The sequence below is a fragment of the Erpetoichthys calabaricus genome, chromosome 9 (assembly GCF_900747795.2).
Source record: "Erpetoichthys calabaricus chromosome 9, fErpCal1.3, whole genome shotgun sequence".
NCBI classification, from domain to species: domain Eukaryota; kingdom Metazoa; phylum Chordata; class Cladistia; order Polypteriformes; family Polypteridae; genus Erpetoichthys; species Erpetoichthys calabaricus.
This window is the reverse complement of record NC_041402.2, coordinates 143,418,519-143,437,110: the sequence shown is the minus strand read 5'-3', so window position 1 is coordinate 143,437,110 and position 18,592 is coordinate 143,418,519. Positions and strand designations below refer to the sequence as shown.

Here is an 18,592-nt window from a genome sequence, read left to right as displayed (position 1 = left end):
CAGGATGGATGGGAAGCGTCGGTGCACAGCCATTTTAAGATCTCTCCAGAGATGTTCAATCGGATTCAAGTCTGGGCTCTGGCTGGGCCACTCAAGGACATTCACAGAGTTGTCCTGAAGCCACTCCTTTGATATCTTGGCTGTGTGCTTAGGGTCGTTGTCCTGCTGAAAGATGAACCGTCACCCCAGTCTAAGGTCAAGAGTGCTCTGGAGCAGGTTTTCATCCAGGATGTCTCTGTACATTGCTGCAGTCATCTTTCCCTTTATCCTGACTAGTCTCCCAGTTCCTGCCACTGAAAAACATCCCCACAGCATGATGCTACCACCACCATGCTTCACTGTAGGGATGGTGCCAGGTTTCCCCAAATGTGACGCTTGGCATTCACACCAAAGAGTTCAATCTTTGTCTCTTCAGACCAGAGAATTTTCTTTCTCATGTCCTGAGAGTCCTTCAGGTGCCTTTTGGCAAACTCCAGGCGGGTTGCCATTTTCCTTTTACTAAGGAGTGGCTTCCGTCTGGCCACTCTACCATACAGGCCTGATTGGTGGATTACTGCAGAGATGGTTGTCCTTCTGGAAGGTTCTCCTCTCTCCACAGAGGACCTCTGGAGCTCTGACAGAGTGACCATCGGGTTCTTGGTCACCTCCCTGACTAAGGCCCTTCTCCCCTGATCGCTCAATTTAGTTGGCCGGCCAGCTCTAGGAAGAGTCCTGGGGCCTCATGCATAACGCTGTGCGTAGAACTCACACTATAACATGGCGTAAGCACAAAAGCAGGAATGTGCGTACGCACAGAAAAACCCAGATGAAGGAATCTATACGTACGTAAACTTCCACGTTCTTCCGCTACATAAATTCCGATCAGCGTCAAAAGTAATGCACGTGCACGCGCCTTCTGTCCCGCCCCAACTCCTCCCAGAATTACGCCTCTTTGAATATGCAAATCAATATAAATAGTCCTTAAGCTCAGCCTTCTGTGAAAAGAAAATGGGAAAAGCACGTGGGAAAATATAAGAATTTCAGCGAATACCAAATGGAGGCAAAGGAAAAACGTACTATTTGTTGGTTTAAACAGTGGTATAATCAACAAATTGAAGTTAATCAAGTGACAGAGTGTCGGAGAAACTCGAAAGCTCAAGTTCACAAAGTCGCACAGTGCCCGAAATAAAAAAGAAATCACATATCAAAATCGCCTTGAAAAGGCAAGTCGTAGACCACCGTCTGAGTGTCATATGAAAGCTTATTAGGGTACAGACAAAACAAAATAGGCACACAGTGGGAAAAAAGCACGAAATGTCAACTTTAATCTCGAAATTTCCACTTTAATCACGTAGTTTATTTTGCCATTAAAGTAGAACATCATAAACTTCATCTTAAATTCGTTTAATTTACTAGTTTCTAAAATCCCATTGTAACTAAAGTAGCACATTAAATGCTTTGTTCTGTATTTGATCTTCTATGTGCTCTGTGTGTGAATCACTACCTGCTTCTTAAACGGGCTTTCTTTTTCTCCGACAGGACACAGAATCCATTACATTTGTGATATTACAGCTCTCTGAATAATTAAAATACTGAGATGTATACGTGATATCTTTTTCATGATGATAAGAGTTAAAGCATGTTATTAAACATGGGAACACAGTGGCACAGTGCTTGTTCATATCTCATGCAAGAGGCTTGCTGCACCATGCGCAACCTTCGATGAAATAATTTATTGCAGCAGTACTGTCTCTTTCAAACGTACTAACCTCCAATTCCTGTCCTTACTTTTCTTTCTCCAAATACCCAATCGCCACACAATCAGCTCTGTAATAGACATGAAGCCATTTGTAAGCTTAGAATGCTGATTCTTCAAAACTTTTAAGGAACATTGAAATATCTTCATAGTACATGTTTAATTATTCTATCCGTCTATCCTTCCAGTGTCACATCAGCATGATCAAGAATACAACGCAATGCAGGAACAATCCATGAACTAGCTAGCACTGCGGCACCGTGTCCTCACATGTTTAATTATTAACAATACAGATTATTTAAATGAAGTTAAAGTTTTATCTGTATAATATAATCAACATATTTTGCTGCATTTCATCTTAAAAATGATATCGTCATCATATGTAAATACGCACTTTATAAAGTGGCGCAGGTTGTGCAATATTATAACTGTATACCAAGTTTACAGTGAGGTGATTGTACTTATAAGTCCAAACAGTTCTACAAGGAGCACTTGATGGACTGATTTAGTGCATTTATAGTTCTTGAGTTGAAACTTTTTCTAAATCGCGAAGTCCGTACATGGAAGTCTCGGAAACGTTTTGCCGTGGCTGAGTAAGCGTCTGCTTCATGCTGTATACCGATAATTCTCTTTCCAATCAGCTGCTGCTGTGATTCCCCACTCAGATACAGTGATATAAATACTCCGAGTGGTGCAGTGAGAGTAATATGGAAAAAAGATGATCTGCTGTGGCAACCCTTAACGGGAGCAGCTGAAAGAAGAAGAAGATGCATTGAGAGTAACAACGCTAAAGCAGTTATGGTATTTGAAATAATATGGCTATTCCCTGGACCATTATATTGCTGCAGGTTAATTACAATCAGATGCATTACACTAATAAACAATATGCAGTTAGTTTCAGTGTATTTATAAAGCCGCGTCAGGAATGTGGGTCTAAGAAAGAAAGGGTGACCACACAGGAACAGTAGCACTGCTTTGACGCTGGGTGCCGCCAGTCTGCAAAACTGAGCGGAGAATTGCGTACGCCAGGGCATGAGTTACCGTGGAAAAGTGCGTGGCTTTACGGCAAGTTTAGGTTTTATACATCGCGATTTGAGCGTGGAAACGTTTGTACGCAACATTTCTGTGCGTACGCACCGTTTATACATGAGGCCCCTGGTGGTTTCGAATTTCTTCCACTTATGGATGATGGAGGCCACTGTGCTCATTGGGACCTTCAAAGCAGCAGAAATTTTTCTGTAACCTTCCCCAGATTTGTACCTCGAGACAATCCTGTCTCGGAGGTCTACAAACAATTCCTTTGACTTCATGCTTGGTTTGTGCTCTGACATGAACTGTCAACTGTGGGACCTTATATAGACAGGTGTGTGCCTTTCCAAATCATGTCCAATCAACTGAATTTACCACAGGTGGACTCCAATTAAGCTGCAGAAACATCTCAAGGATGATCAGGGGAAACAGGACGCACCTGAGCTCAATTTTAAGCTTCATGGCAAAGGCTGTGAATACTTATGTACATGTGTTTTCTCATTTTTTTTATTTTTAATAAATTTGCAAAAACCTCAAGTAAACTTTTTTCACGTTGTCATTATGGGGTGTTGTGTGTAGAATTCTGAGGAAAAAAATGAATTTAATCCATTTTGGAATAAGGCTGTAACATAACAAAATGTGGAAAAAGTGATGCGCTGTGAATACTTTCCGGATGCACTGTATATAGTCAACTCATATCTACTCCAAATTGCTTGTTACATTTCATCTCTCAGATAGAGTAATACCTTAACAAATCCTCTGAAAATGAAACTCATTTATAACAAAGTCAACCTAAAACACATTATGGCCCAGTCTGCTGTGTCTGCAGTGTGAAACTTCCTTACACACAATAGACATTTCCTGTCTTTGAAATTGTATGCCATAGAACCCAAAGTTATTATACATGATTGCTTAGTTATTTCACAGATACTGTAGTTATGGTTGTTTTGTGATTAATTATTTATTAAAGGGTAAAACTTATCAAATGCAGACAAAAGCATTCACAAATAAATTATATAATGAAATAACTACAATTTGCTGGAGGATAGAAAAGATAAAGACATTTTACAGGCCTTAAGGACCAGTCTGAACTGGAGACATAAAAAAGATGATCAAAAATGTATGTCATAAATGGATTTTAAGGATTGAAATGTACGAAGACTGGAAGCATCAAAATTGTCTCTTTGGAGATGCTGCACTTTGCCCATGATGGGAAGAACACTGAGTTACCTTCAATAGATAGATCTGGATTATGAAATATAGGAGTTTGAAGATGCCAGTATAACATGAATCAGCCCAATTCTCAAAACATAAGAAATAATTGGGCCAAGAGATGTAATACCTAAAACTTTAATTTTAGCAAAGTGATAGGAAGAATGGAAAGAGGTGCGGGAACAGCAATAATACATTTGGTTCAAAGTCAAGAAGAAGAAATGATCAGTAAGGAATGGACATTTGAAAAAGGGGAACAAAACAAAGGCCCAGCAATATACTTCCATGTCTGGTATAGGTATTCCTTTTTTTGTCCCGTGCCAAATTAAAACGTTTAAGTGACAACTTTCTCTTGTTCCATAAAAATACAGAAAATAAGCCCTTAATATTAGAACAATAACTAGCTGTGGTCCAGCAAAGTTAGCAGGACACTAACATAATTAAGGAAATAGAGATTAATATTATTATAAAGTTATGAATATAATTTTCCAAGTATGCCACAAAAGCAAAAAGCAACATTTTTAGAAAATAAAATGCAGAGGAGGATAGAATCTGGAAAAAGGTAATGCCTTGTAGCAGAATCACGGGGTTAGCACCCAGTCAAGAGAGGAGCTGGTGAAAAGTGGGAAAAAAGTGGTGTTGTGTGCTTAGCTGCAAGTACTTCTGAAATGCTTCTTCACTGCTAAAGTCCATAAGTCTCGGTGTGGCCACTGGCAAGTTTCCTTAGGGATCCAGATTTGGTTCTTTACACAGAACTGAGATGGTGAGACAAATGTTATTTGTTTCTGAACACAAGTAACAAGGGTGTGGAGTCACATGAAAGGAGCCATGGAAAATAGAGGTCAGGGTAGTAACAATGTAGGGTAGCAAAGGCATTAGACAGCAGATGGCAGGTTCCCATACCCGCTCAGGTTTATTACAATACATATCCATATTCCTCCTATGTTTAGTCTGTTAAATATACCCCCAATGATGAAGATTCTTAAAGAACTAAAGTCCTGGAACAGATCTACTTCATAAACTAAGGTATTACTGTACTTGATTAGATGGAAATCTGATTATTTTGGAGACCAGTGCATTAAGATGAGTTCACTGTTGTGTTCATGGATATATTCTATGACTTTCCAGGCTGAAATAAGCCCTTTCATCAATTTATAGACAGCTTATTGAATAAATTCACTGATTAACAGTGAGGTTCAGATATCCTGTGGCATGCAAAAGTTACTCTAGCCATCGAGGGACTCCACCGTTACACCATAACCAGTAGCCTTAATGGTTGACACCTGGTAGAATGGATTCATGGACTCATGAGGTTTTTGTCATATACTTATGACATTGTGGTTTATAAGGAACTAATCTTAGTGAATCTGATCAGGAGATTACTCCTGGAAATACTCCATGGATTCTTCTGGAAAATAGGAGAAGATATTCCAGTCCTTCAGTAACTAGAGTTTGTATCCCTTAGCACATGAACTCACCTTTTTTATTTTATACTAGTTGGAGATTAATCAATTTGAGGTATCAGGTGTTATAACTCACTAGTGACATGATACAACAAATTGTGTCTTCTAATTTGTTTCTTTGAATGATAACAGCTGTACTTAGCTGTTACCTGACTGAATGCAGTTTATCTATTACTGTGCACATAATATGTCTGACACCTTCAGGCCTTTTCATCAATAGTTGGTTATCAACCACAGGTGCACCATCTACTAGATGTTTGTCAGATGATTATCTGATCAGTAAATATTGTCCTGTGAAACCCCAACAGGGATGCTGTTCCCTGATAATCTCATCTTGGCATATCATTCTTCTTCTTCTTCTTCTTCTTCTTCTTCTTCTTCTTCTTCTTCTTCTTCTTCTTCTTATTATTATTATTATTATTATTATTATTAATAATATTATTACCATTCTGTCTTTTGGACCACTATGATTTTACTTAAGCCTTTCTTGCTTATTAGTTCTTTAAATATACAGCAATACATTTTTTGGAAACAGAAGTACAGCATATGCTGTGCTGTTTTTGTATGACTGATATTAAACAAATGTTAGGAGTTGTAGTAACAATTTCTGTATTCTCACTTTCTTGCAGGCATATTACAAATATGATACAGAACCATATGTTGATGGCTTTACATTTCCCACATATGGTAGTTCATATCTTACTGTAAATCCATTTTACTCAAAAAGTAAAAGCTATTTGAAGATCCAAGAGACTAATGAAATACTAGCATGTGAAACAGAAGCAAAAGTCATCATCCACTATATCATTAAAATGGATGAGCTTGAGGAGGGATCAGAGTTTTTGGATTTCTACTACCATGTGAGTGGGCAGAAATTATGTCAAATGTGTCATCTCTTTGTCATTGCTTTCATTTTTTACTTGATACATTGATCTTAAAAAATGTTTAACCATGCATTTTCTAACTTGCTTATTTACTTCAATATCACGGAACACTAGCAACTTTCTTGGAAAAATTGGGCACAAAGCTAGAAGGTTACATGGATGGAACATTAGTTGCAAGGCACACTCAAGTATGTAGTCACTAACACTGGGCCACTTTAGATGGACACATAAAATGCACTTCTTGATAATGCAGGAATGATTATTACACTCTGTTGTCTAAGGGCTTACTCTGTGGTTACTCAAAATAACTGCACTTTGAATTGAAGAATATAGCTTGTAAGGAAACTGATGATTTTATCTCAACATTCAGTAGAATGACTATTTATGCATTTTGATCTGTGTATGTGTAGTTTATAGTGTTGGCTCCAATACTTACTTTTTATCATTAAGCCAGGCACAGATATGTTAAGCTTTTTTTTCCTTTAACAATGTGATTTGCTGCTTGCAAAGTGAAAGTTTTGTTCATATTCTTTCATACATATATAAAACTTTTGTGTTACGGTCCATAGAAGGAATGTGACCATTGTCGGCCTTGTCCTGCACATTTAATTGATATTTGCTGGAATCAACAGGGTAATTAGCGGACTGCACTGCAATACAGAATTCAACAAATAGTCCAACATCTCAGTTATGCAGATTATGTACACCCCAGATGTTGTATAGAAAAGCACAGACCATTTGATCACTGCAGCGCAAAAGTTCTACACTGCCATTTAAGTTGTCCAACCACTACCAACTCCAACACCAAACAGAGCAACAAACATTTTTGCAAGTTTAGAAAAGACTAAGGATTCCCTAGCGCCAACAAACCTAACCTAAAATAAATAAATAAATAAAGTCGTAATAATGGTAAACTAAATTTGTACAGAGAAAAAGTGCATCTATGACACAAAGTCATGAATGGTCTGCTGCCTGCCATATACTCTAGTAAATATCCTCTGCTTGGGTGTGCACATAACCTACTGGGAATGAGGTGGATTCAGCTGTGACCATCTATACCAGAAACAATGTCCTGGACTAAAAGTTTACCTAGACAGATTGAAAAAAAATGATAAAATTAATGTTGTGAAGATAAAATCACAATTTATATGTACATTATTATCTTCAATTATGCATTTTATTAGTAATATTTAAAGATTTATATAAGACTTCCTAAACTGAGATGTTTACTGGGACGTGACAAAAATCAGCATCATTAACCATGCCATACAAACATGTAGGTCTTTTCTTTGTATGAAAATTACCAACACAGATGTCCAGAGGAATATCAGCTCTGTGGTACATCAGACTTTGAGTTAAATACTTAGAACTTCATTGTCTGAGTCCCATAGAAGTGATTGGTTTACATGCTGGCTGGTTTAATAGATAAGCACCTTTAACTGTTAGCCATATCGTATCTGGTTCAGTCACTACCACTGCTTCAGTATTTGGCCATAAGCAAATCACCTATTTATGCTTAAGGTAAAACAATACTGAAATAATTATGCTATACTTTGCCTTTAAAGTGCTTTATATGGAACTCTGATGGTTCTTACTGGATCATTCATTACACAGCATTAGCAGTTAGGAGCAATAAGAATAAATAACTCAAAATTCAATATAATATGGATTAATTTCTTGTGGTGTTTTCTAACTTTATTACTAGATGGCAGCAAAAGGAATCTTTGTAAAGAATGAAAGAATTCAGGTTCATTTGAATAAAGGAGCGGGTAAGATTTTTACAAAATTTCAATGGAAGAAACCTATATATGGTCTAAATAACAGGATTTTATGTATCAAAATAAGTTGAATTAATTTAGGAGGAATATATGATTTAACATATAAAGGCCCATCCAAATAGATGTCAAGTGATTAATTACACTTTTTGACTCACTGGAAAGATACCTTTTATCTGTTAGAACATTTTAATAATCTTTGATTTCCTATGATCAATACTAAGAAAAACAATACAGAAGTACATCACTGAAACAATGAAATTGGTTTATGAAAGCAAAAGACTTACTGTAATGGAGCACTGAACTGTGATTAACATGAAAACTTTTTATAATTTTAAAGTGCACTCATCATTGTATTTTTTTACCAGTATTTCAATGAGTTGCATGTTTAAACTGCTTGTGTCTTAGTCTAACTGAACAAAACAACAATTTAGGATGTGAAATTTGTGTAATGAAGCTAACACTGTGGATGAAATTGATAAGCAGCCTAAGTTTAAAGTATTTAAACATTTTTTAAATGTTTTTTTTTAACATCAGTACTCTTTTTTTCACATGTTCTACATTTTATATGTTTGCAGACTCAGAAGGATTCTTTGATTTAAAATTCGCTGTGACATCCGATATAGCACCTTCCGCCCAACTTCTCATGTACACTATATTGCCAAGCGGAGAAATTATTGCAGACAACTTTAATTTTAAAGTTAAAATGTGTTTTAGGAATAAGGTAAGTCCTCTTTATTTAGTCTTAAAATTCTAACTTTGTAATTTGCATTGTGAGCAGTGTTAAGTAGCTGAGCTGTTATGCCTTTTCACTTCGTTATGCAACCATAAAAGAGTGCCTTGTTCTCCTGTTCTCTGTAAGAAAGTGTAAAATCTTTAGTTAAGGTATATGTAGCATACTTTAAAGTAGTGTTCATACTGTAAGGCTGGACTTTAGCCAAGTGATTTATTTAACACTAAATAGCAGTAAACAACATAATGATTGATTTATATACTAAAGTGACAGAACAAAATGCACCCTTTCCACACTTTTTATGCATTTTAATTAAATGGTTATAAGAAAAAAATGCACATACAAAAATTTATTGAAAACTACTTTTAATTACTTTCCTAAAGATTATAAGGCAAATTAAGATCTGATGTTATCTCTAATAAAAAAGCACACTGTTCAATTTTGAAAATCCTCTTTCTACAGAAATCAATGATGGTAGGCAATTCTTTTAAAAAACAGATAAATATCATTATTTAGAGAAACAAATGTGATATTTGAGAACACCTTCAAACCAATCTTTTAAATGTTAGTCACTCACCATGCCAAAGAGAACATTTTTTTTAAATACAGATTAAAGTTGAACATGGCAGATGAGGACAATTACAAAAAAATTCAACTAAAGCCGAGTGTGGAAATGAAAAGAGTTAAGGGCATGATATCTAGGGGAAAAAAACTCTGCAGTGCCCCCCTACGTCTTGCGTCCCAAACTTGTGCTTATTTTTCTTAATGGTTAATCCAGGGCTGTAACAAAACAAACAGTAACTGATGTTACCCAAAACTGTGTATTAATTTTTCAGCATGATGCCTTGGTTGATTTCAGAATCAGAATCACTTTTATTTGCCAGAACCTAACGCACAGGAATTTAACTTGGTAGCTTTGCAGTTGCTCTAAAAGAATAGAACATCACATACAAATAACAAATTAAACAACATGCATTATGAACAGTTGCAGAATAGTGAAATTATAAAGGAGATGTACAAATTAAAGTGAAAGTGTGTGCGTGTGTGTGTGTGCGTGTGTGTGTGTGTGTGTAGTGTGTTTGCACACACAAACACACAAACACCTTCACATGTGAAAGGACACAAATAAGCAAGGAAGACATTTACTGGATTGTGAGAGATACGGCTCTGGACAATAAACTGATTAGCTGTCTATTAGTGTTAGTTTTAATTGACCTAAAGCGTTTACCAGAAGGGTATTATGGGAAAGGGGCATCCACTCTACATAACAGCCAATGAAGGATCCCCTCACTCTCCACTCATTTCATACTTATATTACAGATCTTCACCACCAATCCAACTGATGACGTTTGTAGCTTTCCTAAGATGGCATGTTTCTGATATTGAGCAAAATAATTATTTACAATTACATTTATTTTTTAAAATTATGCACCAAATGTGTAAGGCTGTTCTTATTCATTAATGTTTTTAGTTGCCATTAGATTTATTGGGGATTCTAAATTGGATTGTATAACATCATAGCGTGTAACACAACATAGCGTGAATGTGCACAAGCATGTGTGGATGTGCTCAGCGATGGCTATTGAGGAGTAGTTATTTTCTTGCATTCGTGGCTGCAGAGCTTAATTAAAGAAGATTTAAAAAGTGTATAGGTGGATGGATGGAAAAAGAACAATAAGCTGACTTGGAAATCTACTTATCTAACATATAATAAACAACCTTACAATCCTGAAGCATTGCAATTATACTAATTTAGTTAAACACAATGCTACATTTCTAACTTGTTCTGAAGGAAATGCAAAAATAAGACAGTTGCTCTTATTTATGTGTTAGAGTTTCTATTCTGTATGTATGCAGTTCATTCACATTTTGCATTTATTTTATTTTTGTCTTGTCTTCTGTACTATGATTGATTTAACCAATTTTATTTGTGTTTGACATTCAGGTAGAACTGAAGTTCTCATCTTCCAGTGAACTTCCTGGGGATGACACTAAACTGCACTTGCAAGCAAAACCTGGTTCCTTGTGCTCAGTAAGCGCAGTGGATAAGAGTGTTCTTTTATTGGATTCCAGCAAACAGCTGACTGCAAACTCGGTATGTACAGCATAGCAGTTGTTACAAGAGCTTACATGCATACCAGTAGGGACTAATTCACACCTTTGGAATTCCAACTGCAGAGTTAGAGGTTTACACATATTAGTTGCCTTTTGCAAAGCTGCGTAATAACTCTGATATCTATTGGATGATATTTATTGTTGCGTTGGTATCCCGAAGGTTGCCGGTTCGAATCCCCGTCACTGCCAAAAGAGATGCTACTCTGCTGGGCCCTTGAGCAAGGCCCTTAACCTTTAATTGCTCCAGGGGCGCTGTACAATGGCTGACCCTGCGCTCTGACCCCAAGGGGTATACGAAAAACCAAGTAATTTCCTTCGGGATTAATAAAGCATAATAAAAAAATAAATTAAAAAATAATTAAGTAATAATTTCCACAGGTATGAAATCCCAATTATGCAGGATGAAAGAAAGCAGAAAACTACGACAAAACCTAACCAAAAAAATTAAGAAATGAAGAAATTAGCCATGACAATGATCCAGAAATGTTATCTGAAAACTATTACTTAACACCACTAGAATTCAAATACAAAAATTCTCCAAAAGAGAAACAGCTAACTATTATGAAAGCTAAAACACAAGTAACAGGCCCTGTGGGAAAACCTTAACATAACAAGAGAGCAAGAGAATTGCTAAACCAAAGTGACCTAAGATAATCCATGATCACAGCAAACATCTATGGCACTAAAAGTCATTTTGTACTCCTCTTAGGTGACAGCTGCCCTAACAAATGCAGCATTTTAGAATTTTAATCTAGAAGGAGGACTCACCCCCTTAGACTTAAGATGAAATTGAGATGGCAAGATTGATAGTACAGGTCTGTGGAAAACAAGAAAAAAAAAAGAAAACATAGATGGGGGACTGATGCGGACCTCACAGTTGGAAGAACTGAATAGTCCTAACAGGACATGTCTAGTTATAATGTCGATAGAGAAAAATGGTTGTATGTACCAAGGGATTCCTTTAATTAAGGTGAATAAACCAGTAACAGAGTTAGGTGATACATCTGAGTGAATAGATAGTATGTTGGTCAGAAATGGGATGTATTCAGATGTTATTAGATGATAAAGACATTCTTGAGGGATCTTGCATTCTCAGGTTTATTTTTGCCAAAAGTTGCCTCAGCTAAAGTGTTTTTTTATTTTTTTTTCTCTGCAATCACCATGTTACAATAGGTGGGGCAAAGCATTGCTGAATAAACAGTGATCCCTCCCAAGTTTCTCCTGCTGAAGTATTGCAATCATTTTATCTACCAGTCAAGTTTAATTGCTTTTTTACTTCATATCTAAAGCAGTGAGTTATCAGTCTCTAAGGAAGGGATCCCATTACTGTAAAAAACAACATAAACCATAGTCTGTGGCCATAAAGTACACACTTATTAAAATATCTAGTAGTTAAACATATTTTGAATTTGGGCTAATTCAGTATATTAATGACTTGCACATAAGGAGCAGTTTTATTGTTTTGATATATTCTTGTACCCGAATGACAGAGTGAGACAGAAAATGGACAGTCAAAGAAAATAAGTGTGGCAAAAGTAGAGGAAACTGAGGAAAGCAGAAACTGGAGATGTATAGTAACTGATCAGAATGTAAATTTAGGAAGTATAGTGCTTCAAAGGATATTAATTTATAGGGTGAAATTACAATCCTAGATAGCATGAAAGTGGACTGGCCACTGCAGTCAAGGTAGACGTGAAGCATTTTTTAGAATACCACAACTGCAACAACATACAGTACAGTGGCAAAGAACCAGCTATGTTGAACCATTTACTTACTTTGCCATTTTTACTTGTCACCATTCCTATGTTGAAATTTGAATTTAATATTAATTGAAGGCAAATAAATGACAGTGGTCTAATATGACTTCAGATATAATTGTACTTAGAAGTGCATTGCATTAGTTGTATAAAGCTGTAATCAAATAATAAACAGTTTATATAAAATAATAGAAATGATCATAATAAAACCGAAAACATGAAAACTATAAATCAAATAATTCAAATATATCATTTAACAGATATTCTGTTTGTCCTTTTGTGACTTATTGTACCACTAATAAATTATTTTTTTATTTATAAAATATTTTGCAACTGTTGAGCATTACATGAATTTAATCTTGATTACAGTTGTGGCTCTACATTTGAGGCACATATATTTTTGTATTTTAATTTGGTAACCAAGGTCAAATTTGACTTATACTTGGAGTCACTGATATATTGTAGATTGTAAAAAGGGTATTATTTCTGTAGAAATCCTAAAAATCTCTTTCTTTTGCATGCTGAAATCCACTTTTCCATCCAGAGCCTTGCCTAACTCATCTTTATTGATTTGCAGGTTTACAGCAGGCTTCCAGTTCAAATGATAAGTGGCTACAGTTATCAAACATATGATTATGAGCCATACCCCTGTGAAAACAATTTAATGCGCACTCTGCAAAAACGCTCCTTTTACTATCCCATGTACAGTTCTGCAAATGATGTTTTCAATGTCTTCCAGGTAAAGAGTGAAGTTAATTTTTTTTCATATCTTATTTTTTGGTCATTTCACAAGCAGTTGTAAAACAGAAGATATTATTTCTGGATTTTGAGGCTGAACACACGCTAAGGAGATGCAAATGCAATTGGATCATCTGCTGGCTTGCTGCTGCTTCTGGCGAGCTGCATGTTCTGCTTGTCGCTTGTCATTGTTTTAAGAGCTGGTAGCACATGAAGTGTGTCTGCCAAAAGCATTCCAACAACTGCTAGGTTAGATGTCCGTGAACTTATTTTAAATTGTTTGTAAGTAGGGTGTGATGTGCAAAAGTCACTGTCTCACGGGTTTTGCTTCCTAAGATTGTAATGTCTAGTCTTGCGTGTCATCAAATTGTCTTCCGAGAAGATCACGTTTCGTCTCCCTCCCAAGATTTCCCAAAATTTTTTTTATAATAGAGAGATATTATGTACTAATTTTCAAATCAAGTCAACATATAAATACTGTATATCAGTCATTGTTTTAATGTAGCTGTATTTATTGAGTAATTTTAAAAGACAAAAATGTAATTATGTAATTAATATTTTATGTCCTTTCATTTTCAGAGCATCGGTTTAAAATTACTTACCAATTCAGATGTGAAAAAGCCAATCATCTGCAGTCCCATTATGTACTATTCCCGTGGTATGGCTAAAGAAGATATATCAAATGATGGTAAAGTATTAAAATTCAATTGTTTTTCTTCCATTCAGTTTAGTCTCTGAGAACAGAACATCCTTTAGGCATAGAACAAATAATAAACTAGTAACAGAGAAATGGAAAACCACATTGCCTACACTTCCTGATAACCTTATAAGAATTGAACAATGTTAATAAATGAACACAGTTCAATTTCTATTTTGCATTTGATTTTTCTACATGAGTAATGTAATAAAATATATCTTGGGACAAAAATGTAGCCATTCAGCAATAAAGAATATGAAACAAAAATCCATTTTTTTCAGTTTCTGGGGAACATCCATAGCTGTGGTCCATGGTCCTTTGAAATAACTTTTCAAGAGTAGTCCTTATTCTAGAACAGTCACAGCAATTTAGTTCTAAGCCTGATAGAATTTAGAATTGGCCTTCAATACATATATAGTGCAGCAGTACAGTTAATATTTGCAGTTCTAATGCAAACACTGAAGGATGACTGAAGAACACTTTATAACTTCATTATGATGGTGGTCTAACTATTTTTAAGCTATAAGGTCACACATAGAACAGTAGTGGTTAACAAAACTGACTTCCTACATACGCATAAAAAGGCTTTAATTGTGCCTGCACAGCTTTCCATGCATATGTCAGGATTTGTAAAAACAAAACTTAATGTTTTAGCTTGTGTGTATTTACGACAACTGTGACCCATCTATACATAACATTTTCTAAAAAGTTGAAAATGACAAAAACCCCGATCAAGTAGAGAAATGCAACCAAGCCAGGTATATAACTCTATGTGTAATAATTCATACCAAACAGCCAGTATCATAGTGTGCATTGATGTGACAAACATATTAAATCTCAGAGGTGGTGAATATTATTTATAGGCTCTATTTTAGTTCCCTTTTAAGAGGGCAATGCTGCATATTTGCACTGAAGAACTTTTTTATTTTTTCGTTTATATCTATCTGTCTATCTTGTAAAAAATATGATGGGTGTATTAACAAACCACATCTTTTTTGCAACTTAAGTATTGAATAGATGCTTTCAGTTAAACCTGTTATTCAACACATTTATCTTTTTAAAGCACATCAGAGCCAGAATATGTCACACAGAGGAGATTGACTATCTGGTTTCAGGATATCCAATACAATATTGGCATATATCTAACACTCAGAGATGATAGTTAACACAGTTTCTGTATCTTTATTTCAGTGCTAAATTAATTTTAGCCACCTGCCCTTGAACTACAAATAAATAAGTTTTACTTATAAACAAATTATGTACTGTATTTGAGTACAAAAGAACAAAATAGTTAAGTTTTATTTCATGCAGAACATTAGCTAAGAAAGGAAAGCTCAATAACACATATAGCTTGCACTCCATTGGTCTTAGTACAGTATATGAGCAATAGATAACCTAACATGACTTCTGTCCTAATGCTTAAAAAAATCACCGAAATGTCACTTAAATTCTTATATTCTTTCTTGTGACAACTTCTCCTCCTTTGCTTTGTCTTCTGATATTTCTATCTGTTCTAAATTTTATTCAAAGCCCACAAGTATTCTTTATGTCTAACTCTGGGCATAATTCTGGCTCAAAAAAGTATGCATCTGGCTAACTTGGAAATACTGCACATATAGACTTCTTCTAAGTCAGACATCTCCCACTTTCCAGTGGGACTCAGACATGTGTCGACAGACAGACAGCTAGTTTTATTAAAGGGCCAGGAACCCTTCATTTAACAAAACTTGCTCACATACTGTATGTACATTTATCTTGATTTCCATAAAATGTTATAAACGTCTCCATCTAAAGGCAGGTGTCTGAGATAGATAAGGTACATGCAGGAACTTCAAAGGAATACAGTTTTTTTGTATAAATTCTTGTCATATCAGTGTAGAGACAATTGTCAATAACATTTGATTTTTTGTATGCATTAAACATATGGCTGGACCTTTGTAAAACAGTAAAAAAATTAAATATCAATAGATCGTTCAGGTGTGATGCTGCTCTACCAGCCAATGAAGGTCTGCAGCATTGTGATTGCATATGTACAAGGTTTCTTTAGTATAGTCCATATATGTTTTTTTTCAGTGGCAACCAGGAAGGGATTCAAGGAACATTCAAATGCGCACATTGACAAGGCAATTGTGATTTATAAAAGGCAACTTGTGGAGAAATGCGTTTTATAAATCTGACTTTCTTTTGTTTCTTTTTGCTGTATACATTTTCTTGTTTTTTGGCATATACATATTTTCACACTTGAATCCATGCAAAAAGATAAATTAGACCACAGATCACAGGCTGCTGGTCTTAAGTGTGGACATTTGTTACATCTTCACATTAGGAACTTAAGCATGATCCCCCTCTTCTGAATAAATGTTCTTATTGGTTTATCATTGCCTTGATCTTTGCAATTAGCTATTTTGCATAAACAAGTTTGCTACACAATAAATATGAATGCATATTTATATTTGCTTCTTTTGAAGAAAAACTGGATGAGCAGATGAGTTTTATTAATGCAACCTCCAAACCAAAAAGTCCTACATTTATAAGTTTCTCAATATATCTGTTTCTTCATATTAGTAATGTATCTGATGCAACTGGGGCACACCTGAGACTGAATTTTTTCTGTTGCTGATAGCAGTGAGCCTCACATAAATTTTGATTCTGTTTCAATTAAAATTGAACCACAAGTCAATTTCCCACACTCATTTTCTCGTCTTCACAGGTGTATTATCATAGTTTAATTTGCGAGTATTCCTCATCTGAAAATAACTAACTGTATTCTTAGTTCAGGCAAGTTAGAATTCAATACTTCCAGTGGAATAAAAAAATACCAAAATGTCATTGCTATATATTATTTACTAAAATATTGGAAAATTTTTATATAAGTTTTCTAGCACATGTATGTATAGGCTTTGAACCCAACACAGAACATTGATCAGTGCAATGTGAAAAACTATGCTAAGATTGTTACAATAATATTTTTAAATTTAAAAGTAGAAGTTTGCAGATACTGTCACCGCACTGCTGCCCAGCACAAAGACTCTTGAGTTTTGTTTTGTATAAGACTAATATACCAAACATGTGGATGAAACCCTTGTGAATCAATGATTTTCAGGTTGAACAACTGACAAATGGGCGGCACGGTGGCGCAGTGGTAGCGCTGCTGCCTCGCAGTTAGGAGACCCAGGTTCACTTCCCGGGTCCTCCCTGCATGGAGTTTGCATGTTCTCCCCGTGTCTGCATGGGTTTCCTCCGGGTGCTCCGGTTTCTTCCCACAGTCCAAAGACATGTAGGTTAGGTGCATTGGCGATCCTAAATTGTCCCTAGTTTGTGTTTGGTGTGTGTGTGTGTGTGTGTGTCATGCGGTGGGCTGGTGCCCTGCCCAGGATTTGTTCCTGCCTTGCGCCCTGTGTTGGCTGGGATTGGGTCCAGTAGACCCCCCGTGACCCTATAGTTAGGATATAGCGGGTTGGAAAATGACTGACTAACTGACAAATATTATCTTCTACAGTGTTTCTTGTGTCCATGTGTATTCTGCAAGCACAGATACACTTTGCCACAATTAACACTGTTGGTAAATTTGTAGTTAGATCAGAAAAGGTACTTTATTGAAGAAGGTGAAGATACTTAGCTTTTGATATTAGTGTATAAACCCTTTCATCTACATAGATGACTTTTCTCACTCTCAGCAGTCACACTGATATCCTTACCTCAATATATGGAACTTAGCCTGGACACATGTAAATGAAATGTTTCAGAAACTGTTTGGACTAAATACAAATAAGCATGCTAAACTTTTATGAAATATGTTTTTATTAGTAAATTAAAATTGTATGTGTATCCATTTAAAATGATGTTTAGAGGTTCTAATTCTATTTTTGTCATTACATTCAGTAGCAATGCAAGAAATGGCTGTTCCATTTGTCATGAGTGCTAGTGCTGATATGAGTCGCCCAGGTCCTCAACCTGTAAAAGAGACCATCCGTAAATTCTTTCCAGAAACATGGGTTTGGGATCTAGTCTCTGTTGGGTAAGTAAAATTATACTGAAACATTTTAAGTTTTCATAATTTTCAATCAGATCAACAATAGGCAATGGCATCTTAATTTAATTTGTGTAATATATGTGGACCTGTTTAATAGACTGAAGTCTTTCTAATAAAATCAAATGGATTTTGCATAATATCGAAAATGACTAAAGTCAAATTTTCGGCAAAAGTAAAATTTTAATGGACAATAATAATAATAATAATAAAAATAATTTTCATTTATATATTACTTTACTCACTTCTGAAAGTGCTTTACATAGTGATTGGGGAGCCACTTCAGCCATCACTAATGTGTAGCATCCATCTGGATGATGCGACGGCAGCCATTTTCGTGCCAGTACGAGCACTACACATGAGCTATTAGGTGCTGAAGGATTGAGGGAGAGATAGCCAATTAGAGACAGGGGATGATTAAGGG

At 35.7% G+C, this 18,592-nt stretch overlaps 1 protein-coding gene across 2 annotated transcripts in view; it reads left to right on the top strand.

Annotated features, from left to right (window-relative positions):
• The window catches only part of LOC114658188 (alpha-2-macroglobulin-like protein 1), an 84,979-nt gene that overhangs the window by 25,732 nt on the left and 40,655 nt on the right, over positions 1 to 18,592 (top strand). For both annotated transcript variants that reach the window (XM_051932105.1, XM_028810281.2), the window contains 7 exons: positions 6,069 to 6,299; positions 8,029 to 8,092; positions 8,677 to 8,822; positions 10,777 to 10,926; positions 13,281 to 13,442; positions 14,021 to 14,129; positions 18,021 to 18,156. In XM_051932105.1, coding sequence (XP_051788065.1) covers positions 6,069 to 6,299; positions 8,029 to 8,092; positions 8,677 to 8,822; positions 10,777 to 10,926; positions 13,281 to 13,442; positions 14,021 to 14,129; positions 18,021 to 18,156 — 998 coding nt within the window. The remainder of the gene's footprint in view (positions 1 to 6,068; positions 6,300 to 8,028; positions 8,093 to 8,676; positions 8,823 to 10,776; positions 10,927 to 13,280; positions 13,443 to 14,020; positions 14,130 to 18,020; positions 18,157 to 18,592) is intronic.